General features: G+C 39.3%; 1 protein-coding gene across 9 annotated transcripts in view; it reads left to right on the plus strand.

The window, feature by feature from the left end:
- scn8ab (sodium channel, voltage gated, type VIII, alpha subunit b) overlaps window positions 1–18814 on the plus strand; it is a 51642-nt gene that overhangs the window by 15768 nt on the left and 17060 nt on the right. For 3 of the 9 annotated variants that reach the window (XM_085160793.1, XM_085160792.1, XM_085160794.1), the window contains 16 exons: window positions 868–985; window positions 1197–1287; window positions 1382–1510; window positions 3666–3757; window positions 7670–7888; window positions 8073–8136; window positions 8799–8940; window positions 9518–9724; window positions 9806–10087; window positions 12414–12770; window positions 14051–14183; window positions 14487–14725; window positions 15556–15729; window positions 15944–16300; window positions 17844–18017; window positions 18145–18441. In XM_085160793.1, the coding sequence (XP_085016919.1) occupies window positions 868–985; window positions 1197–1287; window positions 1382–1510; window positions 3666–3757; window positions 7670–7888; window positions 8073–8136; window positions 8799–8940; window positions 9518–9724; window positions 9806–10087; window positions 12414–12770; window positions 14051–14183; window positions 14487–14725; window positions 15556–15729; window positions 15944–16300; window positions 17844–18017; window positions 18145–18441 (3075 nt within the window). Of the gene's footprint in view, window positions 1–867; window positions 986–1196; window positions 1288–1381; window positions 1511–3303; window positions 3396–3665; window positions 3758–7669; window positions 7889–8072; window positions 8137–8798; window positions 8941–9517; window positions 9725–9805; window positions 10088–12413; window positions 12771–14050; window positions 14184–14486; window positions 14726–15555; window positions 15730–15943; window positions 16301–17843; window positions 18018–18144; window positions 18442–18814 lie in introns of all 9 variants that reach the window. The other 6 variants (XM_085160800.1, XM_085160795.1, XM_085160796.1 and 3 more) reach the window with 6 other exon arrangements.

An 18814-nucleotide genomic window follows, 5' to 3' on the forward strand; every position in this document is an offset into this window, starting at 1 on the left:
CTTACATTTACATCCAAACAACTCATTTATAAATTGTCAGTGAACCATCTCTAAACTGCATTGCATGTAGATACAGAAAAAAAGAGCAAGTGCTTGCAGCAGCTGTAGCTATTAATGCACAGTATCCCTGTGTTTGTTTGCAAATATTTCCTCTTACTGTCACCCCCCATAGTTTTGTCCAACACTGGGCTCAAACATCCACAAACAAACACACAATGCTGTCTCACCCCAGTGCCCAGCCCCACTTGGCCCAGTGCTGTTTATGGGTGGGGACCGGAGCAGTCGTTGAGAGCCTAGAGTCAGCAGATCTGCCCTGATCGATGACAGCATTTGCCGTCTCCTTCCAGTAAGAGCTTTAAACTTGGGACGAAGAGAGACATTTGGCCACGAAAAGGAGAGTTTCCCATGTGCCTGTCTGCTGATCCTGAAGCTGCTCAAAGCTTTTATCAGGGGGAAAAGCTGGCCAGGGCAAAGTCCCAGTCTGATGTAAGAAGGACAGAACTGTAACCCTGATTCCTGGGTGACTGATCACCCATGTCAGTAGAGACTCTTACTGCTGCTTTCTATGTACCTTTATCTCTTTATTACTGTTTTTAACCTGTATGCTTAGATCACTGCAGGGTAATTATTTCCAAATACGTATAGTCACAAACCAATAAGCCGGAAGCACAGTATAAACTCCAGTATTACAATCAGCCTTGTAGATACAGAAGAAACCAGTGTATTCAGAGGTCAGCTCAGTAAGCTCTATCATCATACTTTCAATAAGATAATATGAAGGTCTTCAGACTGTTTACTGAATATTTGACATAGAAGTGTTTGCAGGGTTTGTCTGTCTCACTATCTCTGTCTCTCTCTCTTTTCCAGACGTTTATAGTCTTAAACAAGGGGAAAACACTCTTCCGCTTCAGTGCCACGCCCTCCTTGTACATCATAAGTCCTTTTAATCTACTTAGGCGAATAGCTATTAAAATTTTGATACATTCATATCCTTTCAAGTTATTTGATTTGTTTGCCTTATAGTAAATGAAAACATGTTTTCTGTTTGCTGTTGAAGTGGCCAGCAGTTATTTTAATGAACTATAAGGACTAAATGTCCCTGCTGACTGCTCTTCTTTAAGTTTGTCTTTAATGTTAAAGCCATATTTCAGTTATTACAGACGCAACTGTTCAGTCTTTCCTTAACTGTGTTCTCACGCTATTCAGCATGATCATCATGTGTACGATTTTGACCAACTGCATATTCATGACATTCAGTGATCCCCCGGAGTGGTCCAAGCAAGTGGAGTAAGTCCACCTCCGTACTTCTCCTCAGCAGTCATATCCTCATTTGATGTTCTCCTCACCTTTTTTGTCCTCTTCTTTTTTTTGTCCTTGAAAGGTATACCTTTACAGGTATCTATACGTTTGAGTCACTCACAAAAATTGTTGCCCGAGGTTTTGCCATCGACGGGTTCACCTTTCTCAGAGACCCTTGGAACTGGCTGGACTTCATGGTCATTTCAATGGCGTAAGTACTTCAGAACACATTGATTTGTAATCAACAAAAATACGACTCCTCCCATCTGAAAGATAAAACTCGCAGCTTGAAAACGGCACAGATAAATATGCACTGTCTGAGTCTTCTTTTGCAAACTCAGAATATATTTGTATTTAAAGTTTATATTTTATTGATCATAGAACAGCCAACAACTGCGACTTTGAGAAGTTGAAAGATTGGAATCAGATCAGGGTGTTTGTGCATCCTTCAAAAGTCTCGAAACTTCTTAAAAACACATTTTCTGTTATAAGGCGTTTAAAATGATTGAATTGACTTAACTTCAGTTGGGATGGGTCCTAAAAGTTTTCAGTCTGCCATACGTATTGATAATAAACACATAAGGACAGTCTCTTTTCCTTAGTTTTCTTTAGTTTTATCTTATTCTCTTTTTCCTGAGCTAACATAATAACGTATTTAAGTTTTGTCCCAGAAAGGAGTTTAAAGTGGTATGGGAAAGGTCCTGAATTTAAATTTAACTGCTGATGCCAGCAATACATTTCTAAAAAGTTGAAACATTAACATGTTTAGCATATAAAAGTTTCTGGCATATTGTACTCATACTTCATAGCACAGTACCTGCATTCATTTTAGAAATAAGCTCCTTATTTGATCATTTTCTATTCAACCGTCATACTTCTTTAGTTTCTGAGCTATTTTGTTCTGGCCCATCTTAAATGAGCTCAGTGAGTTTCTGGATGCATTTTGCTGTTGATAATATGGTATTAAAATGCATTTGTTTATGCACTGATAAATCTTAGGTTTTGTTAAGGTTTTCAGAAGTGCTCCTGAGCCCATTTAATGATTTCCGCTGCAGAATTATTAGTCTGATCTTGATGCATTCCCACCTGCTGGCAAGAAGATTGGGGCCATTCAGTAGTGGTTTTCAGCCTCATCCCTCGCATAGAAACTCTAAATTATACCATACACTTCTCAATTTAGGGTTCAAAAATTCTTAAAGTTCTCCTCACTGTGACGTCTGAAAGACCCCACCTACCTGGGATGCTTTTAACCCCCCTGGCAAATTAAAAAAATAAAAATCAAACATCAGTTTGCTTATATGAGTTTTAATCTGACACTTTTGTGCAATTTATCAGTCATAGTAACAAAGTACAGTACATTTTATGTTAAATACTCATATAAGCTCAGAATGATTTGAACATTGTTAAACTGGGGTTTTATTTGTGATTCTACACACTGGCATGTTTCTTATCAACACTTTTTTCATTGCCAGTTTGCTCTTGCCTGGGTATAGATTATGAATTTCTTTCCTTTTTCCTGTTTGCTAAGTCGTGCATGTGTGAAGGCAACAGGGGTTCGTTAATTTGAGAGAATGAAACCCATTTATCGCTTTAGTCACAGTTAAAGTGATTGTGAGTTGTAAGTCAAGTTGATTGTAATGCACTCAAAATAATATTCATGCCCAAAAATGCTTTAGTGTAATTTAATTACATCTAAATTTTACAGTACAAGGTAAAACAAAATTTTCTTGATTTGCATACATCCAGTTTATATCAAGCAAATTTTCCTTAACAGTTAATTATTTGGATAAATAAATTATGGATTTTATATGTTTCTGTTGCATTTTGCATTTTTGGGTGTGATTTGTGTTGATATTTTTAAAATGAAACACAACACGATGGCTAATCCACATCACACCATCACAGTTGCTGATGATGCTTATTCACATAGTCTGTATTAACCTCTTTCTTTCTTTCCCCTGGTCAGCATGGCTGCTGAGTAACTGTATCTGATCCACCTTGCAGGTATATAACAGAGTTTGTAAACCTAGGCAATGTGTCAGCTCTGCGTACGTTCAGGGTTCTGAGGGCTTTGAAAACAATTTCAGTTATCCCAGGTAAGAGAGTCCAGGTGTTTGTGTTTGCGGGTGGGCGAGCCACGGGGTTGATGTTAGGTGTGGTTTTGTTCCACTCCCTCTCCTCTCCTCTTCTTTCTGCGTTCTCTTCCCACTGGTTGAACAGGTGTTCTTGCTCTCACCGTGGTGTCCCTCCTGGTCTTCGATGGTGGTGCTGGTGTCGTGTTCTTGCGCATACGTGCGTGTAGTTATCGTGTGTGTGTGTTGTGTGTCATGGGGCTCTGTTCTGTGTGTCATCCTACCTTGTTACAGATATATAACAGAGTTTGTGGACCTTGGGAATGTCTCGGCGCTGAGAACGTTCAGGGTTCTCCGAGCACTGAAAACTGTTGCTGTCATTCCAGGTGAGACTCCCATTTAAACACTAAGGCTGAGCTTACATTACCTCTTAGCTCTATTTGTTTCTTTCATTTTAGTCTTTCTTTTACTTTTAAAGAAGGTATTGATTTTGAATTATTTCCTTTGTTGTTTAACTTTGTATTTTATTATAATCAAAAATGGTAGCAATACATTTTTGATAGGCTTAGCAGTCTTCTCACACCTCACATTAAATTAGAAATGTGCAGAGCTGGCATAAGTTAAAGGGGAAAGTTTACTCTAAAAGCTATTCTGCATGTTGTTAAAAGTGATTAAATGAACAAACTAATTATTGTGAATTTTTTCACAAACTGTCACATCAACTGTGTTCAGTTTTACTACGTTCTTTGATCCAAATTATAACTGCAGGGATTTGTTTTTAACACTATTTCATTCCCTAAGACTGCCAAGCCTAATCTGACAACTGCATGAAGCTTTGAAGTACATGCTATTACAAGTTTGGCTTTAAGAGGCTATTCTTTTTATTTTATTTTATTTTATTTTATTTTATTTTATTTTATTTTATTTTATTTTATTTTATTTTATTTTATTTTATTCAGGATGTAAATAAACTTTTTTTTTCTCTTTTGAAGATCTTTATCCATCCTGGGAGTGAAAGAGAAAATATCAAGAAATATTATAATGTGTTACATTTCTTTGCACTTTAGATTCTTCAATCATCAGGGAGCCAAATATAATTTGGTCTCATTTCCTATTCTTTGGTGTGATAAGAAACTTAAGTCCTGATTTCCAAATTGACACAAGTCAGCGAGACAGCCTAAATCCACAGAGTTGTAGTTTTCCAAGGTAACCTTCCAAGTACCTTGAAAAACTGTACATGAGTGTAGTGTACTACTGTAATCTAAATATTTCATATGCTCTAATTTTCTTTTTATGTTGGCAACAAACAATAGGTGTCATTTCTGTATTTTTATATACATCACGTTCACCCGTTGTATTTTTATGACAACTCTGTAAGCACCATCGCAGCACATTACATGCTTCACACATACAGCATGCACAGACAGGGCACAATAATGTTAATTCCAAGCGTACAACACTTAGTGTGGTAAAACCAGCTTGAAGTTTCAACACCATGAGAGAGAAAAACAGATGCCCGGGATGGAAATGGTTCTTCGGTTAATGCAAGGTCATCACCACGTTTTAGACGAGTGATGCTGACATAGTCACTTCCTTCAGCCTTAGCGTTTAAATGACCTGCATGACACCTCTCATTGCCCCCTTACCCCCTACTTACAGGCACGTACTCTTCCTCGCCTGTCCTCTCTTTCTCCTCTTCACTTCCTGCTTCCTTGATTGAGCCTGATTATGTCCACTGTTATCTGTTTGTTGTGCTGTTGTGTGCAGTTCATTTGTTGGATGCAGTGTAATTATAAAAGAAAGCTACTCAGGGATGTTCCCATAGATGAACACACAGATTTAAAGGAAATTTGGTCTTTTTCACATGGATCCCAAGTTGTACAGTTGTACAGTTCCGATAAATCAGCTTCGTATTTCTTTAGCTCTCACTGTGTACATTGTGTACAGTTGTTATTTTTAAAAAAAAGAAAGTAAACCAAGTTTCAAGTCTAAGGTTTTACATATTGGGACATAAGAAAAAGGGTTAGGGTACTCTTCAGATCTTAAAATGATTTAAATACAACCTAAAATCAACAACAACACGTGACATTTTGTCCATTATTTATTTAACAAAAAACTACGACAAAGTGCAGAAGCAGTGTGTCAACAGTACATCTTATGATTCATCAGCTTATAGAACCACTTGAGCAACAATAACTTGACGTCATCATTTCCTGTTTGACATTATCAGTCTCTTACATTATTGTGATGAAACCACTCTTGGACCGCCCTTCTTTACAGCGTTGCTTCAGTTCCTTGAAGTTCACTGATATTTGTTTGTCGACAGTTTTCTTATCATTGTCCTGTTCAGTGACTCAATGTCAGCCAAGCCATAGCTATAGAAATGGCCTCACGTTTGAGAATATTTTGGAACACAGAAGAGTTTATGCTTTGCTTGTGCTGCTGCAAAACCTGCCCAAATCATCACCCCTCCACCACCGTGCTTCACAGTTGGTGTGAGGTGTTTGTTGTGATATGCTGTTTGGGTTTCACCCAGTGTGATGCTGTGCATTATGACCAAACATCTCCACCTTGGTCTCATTGTTCCCGACATCTTGTAGTTTCTTCAGATGGAAATTGGTGAACCTAAGTTGTGTTGTCATGTTCTTTTTAGAGAGGAAGCTTTCTCTTGGCTTTCCTCCTAAACATACTTGTTCAGTGTTTTTCTGACTATACCAACACGAACGTAACATTTTACATGCTAACTGAGATCTGTAGTTTGAAATGTAGCTCTTGGGTTATTTGCAGTTTCTCTGAACATTGCATTCAATTCTTCAGACTACCGTAATTCCAAAACATCTGCTTTTATAGAGGTGGTGCATTTGATAATCAGCACCTGGCTGTTTTTCACACACTGCTTCTGCATTTATTTATGTTAAAAAATGATGACACAGTATAATATGTCATGTCAGTTGTTCATCCAGCTGAAGTTTTAATTTGGAAACTAGCTAAGGACCAGATGATTTTCATCATATGCATAACATCAGAATTAAAATTGTTCAGCTTCTTTTTATATAAATATAAATACAGAAGTGTGCCTTTCTAATGGAAACATCCCATACAGTGCTAGTATTCGTCGTAGTGCCATATCCTCTCTGTAGAAATTGAGTGTGATTTCTTTTTAATAGTCTATGACAGAAAAATCAGTGCTGTGTAACGACACTATTTACTGTATAAACTACACTTCAGTATTGGTACGGTAAACTTTAACTAGAACAGGCCAGAGATGTTACAGTGGCCAAAGCTAAGCTTATCAATGACTAAATATTCAAAATGCAAAAACCTGCATAAATGTTAGATTTTTCTCTTAATATAAACACTCATTATATTAGGTCAGCTGAGCAGCCTGCAGTCTTAATCTAAATTAATACAAGGAACGCTGGAAGTCAACAGGCAGAAAATTAGTATGTAGGCAGGGGAGACGTGGAGAAGCAGGACAGCATGTTCTTCTTGGTCTAAGAAGCATAAATGTATCTGCAAACAATGGCTGTCTACACTTTTTTGTTACTTTATGGGACTACCTGTACCTGTTTATTTTTTGGATAGCAGACTATTACAGATTCTGGATGAAATATCTCACAAACTGACTGGTTTTCTGTTAAGGATGAATTAGGACTTTAACAAAAAAAAAAAGAAGGAATTTAATTTGCATATTATTTTGAAAATGCACCACTTTATTCTACTAAATAATAAAATAAAATTAACTTTGGTTAAAACGTAGTTAAGTGATAGTTCAATTACAAACACACAGAATACAGTAGCTAGTGTTTATCTGAATAATTAATCAGAGTTTGGGCTTACACTTGCATCGAGGCAGAAATGACAATGAAAAGCAATGCCTATGCACTGGTTTTATTCTGTAAGGGACTGCACAACACACTCTGAATGTCAATTTCTGGTATTGAGACTTGGCAGAGCCGGGTGCAGATTCTTAAGAAATCACTCCGATGCCTGCCAAGTTTAGCTTTATATAAGAATCTGCACAGCACAGGGTTAAAGACAGAATTAGTTTATACATTACCTAATTTACCCTTTTCATGCATGATTCGAGTCAGCTTAGAAGTGCAGCTATAACACTGAACCCAGCACGTCTAGTGCAAAAACATTTTATTTGTGTCTTATTTTGTGTATGTGTCTATGTGTGTGTGTATTTGAATGTGTATCTTGGTGTGCATGTGTGTGTGAGTTGTGCCTGTTTCCATGTGTGTGAATTTGTGCACATTTGTGTGTGTGTGTGTTATTCATATGTTAATCGACAGGCCTGAAGACCATTGTGGGCGCTCTAATCCAGTCTGTGAAGAAGCTGTCGGACGTGATGATCCTGACCGTCTTCTGTCTCAGTGTCTTCGCTCTGATTGGACTGCAGCTGTTCATGGGGAACCTGCGGAATAAATGCGTGATCTGGCCGATCAACATGACGGCTCTCTACCCGAATGGCAGCCGGGCTTTTGACTGGGGTGAATACATCATGAACACCTGTAAGTGTTGACTTTAAAACTTGATTAAACTTTGGGACGTGTATGCAGCATTAGAGATTCTTTGACTTAGTCATGATGTCTGAGGGATGAAATATTAACAGAAACGCTGACTCACTCGGGTAACACAGACTCTTTGCCCAGTGGCCAATGCAAGTGACTGCTCTCTCTCTCTCTTTTTTAATAGCTAATTTCTACTTCCTCCCTGGTCAGCTTGATGCTCTGCTATGTGGAAATAGTTCTGACTCAGGGTAAGCCAGTACTTCGCTCAGTAAATCCTCACAATTATATTTATGCTATGTTTACAGGAGCTGTCTGCCATATTCTTGTTGTTCCACCACACATCTTAAAACATTATTAGAAATTTAACAGGGGGGCAGTCGGTGTTTGGGGTATTTCAGCATCAGATCCTTTTGCTGGGATGACCCAGCTAAGTTCTCCAGTCACAGCCATTACGAGGCCTTGTTGACGCTTTCTTCCAGTGCAGTTACTCCTTGTGACGTCAATGTATTCTTGTTTTCTTCTAGTTTGTGCTAGTACTCCACATTCCTCCTAAATACTGCTACCTGTCATATGTTGGGCTGTGGTTTTATGCCTGTAAGATTCTGTTGAGCTCCAGCCAGTTAAACTTTTGATGCTTAGATATGGCTTATTGTTGTATTTGGAGGTGTAACCACGGCCCTGTCTTGCATATCTCCAGGGGATATTTGATCGTATTTTGATCTGATGGATTCACAGGGTGTGTAGATTAAAGAAAATCAAAAAGCACACGAGATGTTTTTCATCTCGTTGCATCCAGGGCAGAGATGTAGATCAGGATGCATGTTATTTTACCTGTGTCGATGTCAAAGTGGTGCTTTTTATTCACTTTTTAAATGATGGTTTTCGGTATTGCTCTGTTATCCTCTATCAGACGATGTCCAGAGGGTTTTACATGTATGAAAGCTGGAAGGAACCCGAACTACGGTTATACCAGCTTTGATAGCTTTGGATGGGCTTTCCTCACCCTCTTTCGTCTCATGACCCAAGACTTCTGGGAAAATCTCTACATGCTGGTAAAGACTTGTTTTATTAAAGCCTCTCAGTGCCCAGTAGCTACCTCTCCCTCAAGCAGCACACTTCATCATAAAAAATATATATGAATCATCAGATTAGCATGGATGTCTGAATGATTCAGCACTTTTTGATGCTTTTAGGGACACAAATGCATGTGCAAATTCAGTATGTGCACCAAAATCTGTTAAGGTAGCTGCACTACCATGACTGTGAGCTGGAATATTTCCTGCTTCTGTAGACCATCACCATCACAAGCATAATAGCTTCTCCTTTTTTGGCAAAATAGGTTTGTGTTGTAGTGTGTGTATTTGTGCGCAGACTATAAGGCATCGTTTCAGTATGGACGTTTTCCCGGAGAAGGTCTTCGGACTGTCGAAACATCAGAAATGCTGACATAGCACACAATATAGAGTGCATACTAAAATCCAGCAGAAAAAATCCATAAACATTAAAATAACTGTGCACCAAGGAGGATTTCAGTTATATTTTATCATTACTTATTTCATTTTAGTCTTAATCTTGCATGATACATTACTGATTCATTCACTTTTATGCTATGTCTGTGTTTTCTGTGAGACTCTTCGAGCTGCAGGGAAGACGTACATGATCTTCTTTGTGCTGGTCATCTTTGTGGGCTCCTTCTACCTGGTGAATCTGATCTTGGCTGTGGTGGCCATGGCCTATGAGGAGCAGAACCAAGCCACGATTGAAGAGGCACAGCAGAAAGAGGCAGAATTCAAAGCCATGCTCGAACAACTCAAGAAGCAACAGGAAGAGACTCAGGTCTGTCATACTCTCTAATATACATATACCAATATGCATTTTTCATAGTTTTAGGTTATCATGTCTTTTTTTTTCTCTCAGGCTGCTGCCATGGCGACATCTGCTGGTACTGTGTCAGAGGCTGCGTTAGAAGATGAAGGTGGGGGGCACTTGTCCCGCAGCTCCTCGGAGGTCTCTAAGCTGAGCTCCAAGAGTGCAAAAGAGCGTCGCAATCGCAAAAAAAAATGGCGACAAAAAGAGCAGGAGAAAGAGAAAGGAGACAGTGAGAAGGTGGTTAAGTCCGAGTCAGATGATGGCAGCAAGAAAAGCACCATTCGATTCCCAGGGAGTCGACTGGGAAGGAAGACGTCCATTATGAACCAGGTAAAATTAGCGAGAAAAGCTGTAAACTCGAGAGCTTCAGCAATGGCCCCATAGACTGTATATAAAAGATGGCTGTGGATGCTGTGATGTCACTAGTGGTGTTGTGGCCTTCTAAATCGAAGTAAAAACATTAATGCTCATCCTCCAGCTTCACTGTGCTAATGTGTTAACATTATTCTAACCATAGCTCTGTTTTTAGCCACCAGGTAGCAAATCTTTATATGACAGTTAGCCCAACTTCAATAATCCTACAGACATTGCTGCTGTTTAGTTTTCTGTCTTCATGTGTGTCCGAACTGATAGTAGAGCAGTACGTTTTTGTTTTTTAGAACATGGTATATCATCTTTAGAAGGAAACTCGCGAGTTAACTACCTGCTTATCTGTTAAACTTTGTAATCCTTTTTATTGTTTCCTGGATGAGCAGCCCAAAAATCTGGGCTGTTACACTCACACACACACACACACACACACACACACACACACACACACACACACACACACACACACACAACAATGGCTACATCACTTTAACATACAGACCGAAGGAGCTGGGATCAAACCATGACTTTCAGACTGTTGGATGAGTCACTGTACCTGTTCGTACTCTTGAATCACAGCTACCCAGATGCAAAAGGCACCAACAGAGCCCCCACATGTTAAGTTTATTGACTACAATTACTTGCACTTACACCTAGTAAAATCTATCTGTCATTCAAAACAGCCATTCCTATAATATTGTATAACTTTAAGCCTTAAAATTAAAATGGGTGAGTTGTATAAAAAATATTTTATTTTTGCTATAAAGTTGGACATTTTAACATGTGGGTATAGGGGGATTGAGTTACTTTTGTAGCCAGTCTCTTGTGGCCATTTAAGGAATTGCAGTGGCCGGGATTTGTATGGGGATCCAAGAAGCGTATGTGTGCTCATCCAAAGCTTGGGTGGATGTGATGATTCAGCTTCTTCCTGCACTTGGTGGTTTAAGCAGTGACCTCGTTGTGGTATCAGCTGTATCAGCCTCTCTTGAGCCACAGCCCTCTTGGGACTCTTCCTGCCACTTCAGTTGTCATACAGGCAGTTTTCCTACTCTTCTTTCACTCATTGCAGGACCTTTTGAGACTTTGGTTTCTTACTACTTTTTCTACATTTGTTGGCCAGTCCTCTGTACTTTATTTGTGCTTGTACGTATTTGTATTACTTTATCTTTCCCTGCATTGCAGTTGCAAACAGGATAGAACAAAATAATAATCAAAATAACCCAAAAGCTTGCAGTGAGCTTTTCTTTCGTTAAACATTGTTACGTAGTTTTTTCTCAATGAACAGCACAATGTGTAATGCTGAAGATTTTCAACATTAATACTTCACTTATTAAGATCTAATGTGTCATTTAAGTGTGACTTTTAAGATACAGTTAATCGTTTTTTTTAATTTATTTTTTTAGTAGGAAAAAAATGGACCGAGATGAACATCACTGTTTTGCCTGTTTGCCACATATGTGGCGTGGTGCAGAAAAATGTAATATGTGTCTACACCCTCAGCCTCAAGATATGAAGGATCATTTTTATGTTTATCATCTGAGAAGTGATCCCCTTTACCAAAGAGGCGGAAATGTGATGCAGGGTTTACTTTACAATAGAAGGCGTCTTGAGGCTACTGTTGTTGTGATTTGGTGCAATATAAATAAAATTGAACTGAATAGAAAAAAATGGGACCAGCATCTAGATAAAATGTTATCGTCTTATTCTTATTGTCAGCAGATTAAACATATAACCCTCCAAGTTCCATACAGCTGACGAGATGGCTAAATAACAAGAGCAGCTAGTTTTGAGCTAACATTATGCCTGCTAATGTTAGACTCAAGGGTCCTAAAAATCACACTTTCTCATTAATAAACAATTTAATTACATTCTCACGTTTTACTAGTTTATTCAATAAGTGTCTGAATCTAACAAGGAATCCACTTCAAGGAAAGTTACAATAACACTGGCTAACAGAGGCTAACAACAGCTAACAGCGGCAAAAACAGCAGAGCTTAACGACTTACACTGTGTCGCAGTCATCAATCTCCTGCTACCGAGTGGTGAGATTTTACACACTGTAATGTTATTTTTTTGGAGCAATGCAGTTCTTCTTAAAAAGCAATATAACATGTTTTAAATATATTGTGGTTATATTTTGTGCCTACTGCCTATTTCTCATTTCTTTTTAGTTCCCTTCCTCTGATTTATTCTTGTTTTATATACCCCACCTGTACACATCAACTAACTCCTGCTGTTTAAATAACTCCTTAATTCTCCCTGTCCTCATTTATCTCTCCTCTTTCAGTCACTACTCAGCATCCCAGGCTCACCCTTCATGTCGCGCCACAACAGCCGCAGTAGCATCTTCAGCTTCAAAGGCCGTTCCAAGGACATGGGCTCAGAGAATGAATTTGCAGACGACGAGCACAGTACAGTAGAGGAGAGCGAAGACCGTAGAGGATCCCTGTTTATACCTTACCGTCGCAACAGCTACAGTGGCAACAGCCAGGGCTCATCACGCATCCATCCGCTGGCACCCCACCCTGGAGGGAAGAGGAACAGCACCGTGGACTGCAATGGCGTGGTGTCTCTCATCGGCCCTGGGCCCGGCAGACGGCTTCTGCCTGAGGTGAAAATAGATAAGGCAGCCACTGATGACAGTGTAAGGACGTCCATGGGACACCTAATACAGTTTAGGCATGATGGTGGTGGCCCGGGTTTCTGCAGCTTCTCCTTCACAACCTCTTCCCCTGCCTCTTGTTCCTCTTTTCCCTAAACCCAGTATCTCCCTTTTTTCCACTCCCTGATTACACAAAATCTGTTTTATTTTTTCACCATACACTGACTCTTAGACTTCCAGCCTGATCTAATGCCTTTTCACTTCTTTTTTTAGCAGCACTAGAAGTCACTAACCAGTTGAAAGAGCATCCGCAAACTCACTCCCTTGCCAGAATCATCACCATTACTTCACTAACAGTAATGCGTAATGAGATCAGCCCTTTCGAGTTGCCCTAACAGTTCAATCACTGAGAAAAAAATCATTATTATATGAAATTCTTTTCATTCTTTACTTCTACTTCCTCATTCTTGAGGGCTTCGTACATCTGGACACATACTATTTTCTATCACTGTTCTTATCTGGAGTTCTTTTTTCTTCTTCTTCCTTTCAGCCTCACTCTCCCTCTGCTGCCTTCTCTTTCCTCCTTGCCCTCATTTATCCTCTGCTTCTGAGAAATGGATGATGCAACGACAAATATGAAACCTTTTTTTTCCTATAATAAATGTCTCTTGTCATTCTAGCTAGCATGGTTGAACCCTCTTTTATTGTCAACCAATCTACCTGCTTTTTACCTTCTCTAAAGTTTAGCATGATGTGTCACCAAATGATGTCTTGATGTCTTCCACTCTCTTGTTGACATGCATGCCACTGCATGCATTTTACTGTTGCTTAGGGATTGTATTTTTGTCATGCACAGTAAATGATGGCAAAATTAGAATGTGCTACCTTAAATTCTCAAAAGTAAAAATACCTCAAATCAGATTAAATCATAATGGAAAAAAGAGGAATTTGAAATTGAGCCCTCTTTCAAAAAAGGTTTTAAATAAACCCTGGTTCTTTACCTGGTTGTGCTAATTTAAGGCACCTATTTGAGAATTTACAGTAAGAACTTGAAATGTATTTGACTATATTTTCTGGAAAATGTAGAATATCAGTACATTATTTGATACTAAAGCGACAGTTCTTTTGCCTTGTGAGCAGACCTCAGATCTCTTTCATGATTTAGATGGATCAAGTTGCATCTTGTGGCAACTGCTGTTGTAATTTGGCGCTATATAAATAAAATTGAATTGAATTGAATTTAGATAGCTGTGGAGCACGAGGTTGAATGTCTGTTTATATTCATGTAATGACCGTGACATCATGTCTTTCTCTGAGTACAGACTACAGACGTTGAGATTAAGAAGAAGCACTCTGGCTCTCTCATGGTGTCTGTGGATCAGCTCAACTCCTCCTTCAAAGGGAAGGAACGTGCCAATAGTCAAATGAGTGTAGTCACCAACACTCTGATAGAGGGTACAGAGAGTTTATATGTTTCTCTTTTTCTTTCTAATTCTGTGCCGTTAATTGTCAGATTAGCTCTTAGTGCTAAAATACGTTGAGGACATGAAAATGCACAAGTAAAAACAACATCAGTTTTGCTCAGTATCAACTATGTGACAGCTGTTGTTGCAACTTGTTAGTATATGCCCATAAGTTGCATGTATTTATCACATAATTGAGGTGTTCAGGAGTCTAGATGTTACAGCACATAATGTCACTTAAATAACTAAATGTTAAACATTTCACGTCCCCCTTTTCTTCCGTCTCTTTGTGCAGAATTGGAGGAGTCTCAAAGAAAGTGTCCTCCCTGCTGGTACAAGTTTTCTAACATCTTTCTCATCTGGGAATGCTGTCCCATGTGGCTAAAACTCAAGCACATAGTCTACTTGATTGTCATGGACCCCTTTGTTGACCTGGCCATCACCATCTGTATTGTTCTCAACACCCTTTTCATGGCCATGGAGCACTACCCAATGACTCCACATTTTGAAGAAGTCCTGTCTGTTGGAAACCTGGTAAGAAGCTGCAGTCAGTCTTTATTTAGTCTTTTTTCTTACTGTTTCCATTCGTTTTTGTTGTTGTTTTATGACTGCATGCTCAGTATGTCTCTCAGGAGGTACAGAAATGTCGTAGGTGTATTGTGTGCCTCAATTACCTCAAGCCAACTCATCAAAGCTTCATTTGATATGTGCACTTAAGAATATATACACATACCATATACAGGAATCTGATGGGGTCTCATTAAAGATTTAGTACCATTTTAATGTAGCCAACTAGGCTTGCCTGCCAAACTTTTATTACGTCCACTCACTCTTCATCCGTTGCATCTTGCTTCCTTCAAGTCTGCTGAACCCTTAACTTGCTCTCAGCTGCTTGCATACAGACATAAGCCTGTTCAACACTGATTTGACCAAGTACATATTAACAAGATCTGTCGCAGACATTCTGGTTTGTCTGTACTCTGTCTGTGCTACCAGATATCACTGTCGCACAGCTGTCTGAGGGCAGAAATACTGGCGCAGTGTCAGATATTAAGACAGGAAATGAGGTCATAGGCATTGGCATGCAGTCCAGGAACTGAACTCAGAGGAATCTGCGCAGTATGATGGATGGTGCAGTGTGAATCACTGGGTGTTCTCTGCAGCACTAACTGGACAAATGGTTAGCAGAAGGACAATACAAAGCAACGAGTAATATAGTTAATTATGAATTCTGCTGAAACATATCCTAGTTAATTTTTTAACAAGAAATACTTCAAATGCAATCTAAGCATGCCTCTTTATCCTGTTTCCCGAGGAAACATATTAACATATTCTTCATGTTTTTCCTCTGTGTGGGTGTTTAGGTTTTCACTGGCATCTTTGCTGGGGAGATGTTTGCCAAGCTAATTGCCATGGATCCCTACTATTACTTCCAGGAAGGCTGGAACTGCTTCGATGGCTTCATTGTGACTCTGAGTTTAGTCGAGCTGGGACTGGCTGATGTGGAAGGCCTGTCAGTGCTCAGGTCTTTCCGATTGGTACGTGGAAAATAAGAGACATTTGATTTGACCTTTTGTGGCCTTAATGTACAAGCTAGTATCAGGTAAATATTTGTGCAGCTCTCTTTCTTACTGATCATCAGATCAAGGCTGACGTTAAGCCTGGCTTCTGTAGATATTACATCAGGTTGTGTTTTCTAGATATGAAAAACTATAATTAACCCTGTTCGTTTGTTTTGTGCTTCTCTTGTAGTTGAGAGTGTTTAAATTGGCCAAATCATGGCCAACACTCAACATGCTGATCAAGATCATTGGCAACTCAGTGGGAGCTCTGGGTAATCTAACCCTGGTGTTGGCCATCATTGTCTTCATCTTTGCCGTGGTGGGAATGCAGCTATTTGGCAAAAGCTACAAGGACTGTGTGTGTAAGATTGCAGAAAGCTGCGAGCTGCCACGCTGGCACATGCACGACTTCTTCCACTCCTTCCTAATTGTGTTCAGAGTGTTGTGTGGGGAATGGATTGAGACCATGTGGGACTGTATGGAGGTGGCAGGACAGACAATGTGTCTAACGGTCTTCATGATGGTCATGGTGATTGGTAACCTAGTGGTAAGCAAAGACAGACATTACATAGTGTACAGGCTCCTGAATTATAGTAATCCATTGAAGTTTAATAGATACATTGCTGTGAAAAAGTATTTGCAGTTTTCATGATTTCTGTTTTTTGCATATTTGTCACACTTACAATTTTCAGATTATCTAATAATATTAGACAAAGATAGTAAAATTGGTGTTTTTATGATGATTTCATTTATTAAAGAAAATAATATCCAAACCTACCTGCCCCTTGTCTAAAAAAGTAATTACCCTCCTTGTCAAAACACAGTTTTTGGAAAGCTGAGTTACAGCCAACCCAGACCAGTTAAATCAAGAAATCACTTAAATAGAAGTTGTCTGACAAAGTGAAGTAGGCTAAAAGATCTCAGAAAGCAACACATCATGCCACAGTCTAAAGAAATAGCTGAGAAACAAAGTCACTGACATCTATCAGTCAGGAAAGTGTTACAAAGCCATTTCTAAGGCTTTGGGAACTCCAGTTGACCACAGCGAGAGACATTATCCATAAACAGAGACAACTTGGAACAGTGGTGAACTTTCCCAGGAGTCATCCAGGACGTCACAGAAGAACCCAGAACAATATCTAAAGAACTGCAGACCTCAGCTGTCTCAGTTAAAGTCAGAGTTCATGATCAACAATAAGAAACACAAAAAAAATGGGCAAAAATTGCATTGACACAGTTCCAAGGAGAAAACCACTGCTGACCAAAATGAACCTCAAATTCTCGTCTCAAATTTGCCTAAAAACATCTTGATGATCCCAAAGACTTTTGGGAAAATATTCTGAAAATATTCAGACAAAACCTGAACTTTTTGGAAGGTTCAAGTGCTGTTCCATCTGATGTAAAACTGACACAATATTTCATAAAAAGAACATCATACCAACAGTCAAACATGGTGGCGGTAGTGTGATTGTTTGGGGCTGTTTTGCTGCTTCATGGTGATTTTCCATAATTGATGGAACCATGAATTCTGTTTTCTTCGAGAAAATCCTGACGGAGAATGTCTGCCTATCAGCTTGTGCCATCAAGTACAAGTACACTTTAGAAGCAAGACAATTATCCAAAGGACACCAGAAAGTCCACCTCATTTTGGAGTGCCTAGTCAAAGTCAGGAGTTAAATCTCATTGTGATGCCTTAGCACGATCTTAAACAGGCTGGTTTAACAGGATTTTCAGAAACCCTCCAGTGTGGCTAAATTTAAAGAAAAGATGTGAAATGTGAAAGCCTCATTGTCAGTCACAAATGCTCCATTGCAGTTCTTACCACCAACTACGGTACAATCAGTTGTTAGCCTTAGGTGGCAAAAGCTTTTTCACATCAACGTTTTCCTTAAAAAAATCAGTTATTATTTAAAAAATGCATTTTGTGTTTACTCTGGGTTTTTTTTTTAATTGAAATCTCTATGATGATCTGAAACACGTAATATGCAAAAATATGCAAAAAAAGAGAAATCCAAAGGTGGCAAATGTTTTTTCCCAGCGTGTATATTGTGAGTGCTAAAATGAGAGCTTCTGTCTATTTTCCCTTTGAGGTCCTGAACCTGTTTCTGGCCCTGCTGCTGAGCTCATTCAGTGCAGACAACCTTGCTGCCACCGATGATGATGGTGAGCCCAACAACCTCCAGCTCGCGGTTGCTCGCATTAAGCTGGGGATTGCCTGGTTCAAGGCAAACATGCGGGTTTTTGTAGCCACAATGCTAAAGAAGGTACCACATAATTGAACATTTATACACCTCCTTGTTTAAATAACATGGTTTTGTGTCAGACTCCTATTTGATGGCTGTTTGTTTTCTAATAGCGATTTTTCATTGGTTGTTTTATCACTATGACAAGCAGCCTGTCGAAGACGAACAGAAGCCTTTGGATGAAATGTATGAGAAGAAGCTCAACTGCATTGCAAATCACACAGTGGATATCAATCGAGGACTGGAGTATGCTAAAAATGGCAATGGGACCACCAGCGGAATTGGGAGCAGTGTGGGAAAGTACATGATTGATGACGACTACATGTCCTTCATCCACAACCCAAACCTCACTGTCTGCGTTCCAATCGCTGTTGGCGAGTCTGACTTTGAAAACCTTAATACTGAAGATTTCAGCAGTGAATCCGATGTGGAAAACAGCAAAGATGTGAGTATCATCTGCCCTTGCTTTGCAAGTAGTTTTAGTAAATTATTGTTTTGATGTCAGAGGTGATGAGGTTGCTAAATATAACATGGTAGGAAGCAATGCAATAGTGCAGTAAACAGAATAAAGTTGAGTATATCGTGCAATATGCGGTAAGTGGAACTCATCTGAGTTGCCACACTGGAGAGACTTAGTTTAACTGACATTTAAGAACATCCATTTAGACAGGAGCGCTGTAACACTGAGCCTGAGTGCTGACCCTGCAGACAGCCAAGAACAGCAGGCAGACAACAGACTGCCCTGGTGAGATGACAGAGAAGCAGAGTCACAGTCTACTGTACAGTATAAATGGAGGAGAAAGATAGCCAGACCCAAA

The sequence above is a fragment of the Neolamprologus multifasciatus genome, chromosome 5, assembly GCF_963576455.1.
Source record: "Neolamprologus multifasciatus chromosome 5, fNeoMul1.2, whole genome shotgun sequence".
Classification (NCBI taxonomy): Eukaryota; Metazoa; Chordata; class Actinopteri; order Cichliformes; family Cichlidae; genus Neolamprologus; species Neolamprologus multifasciatus.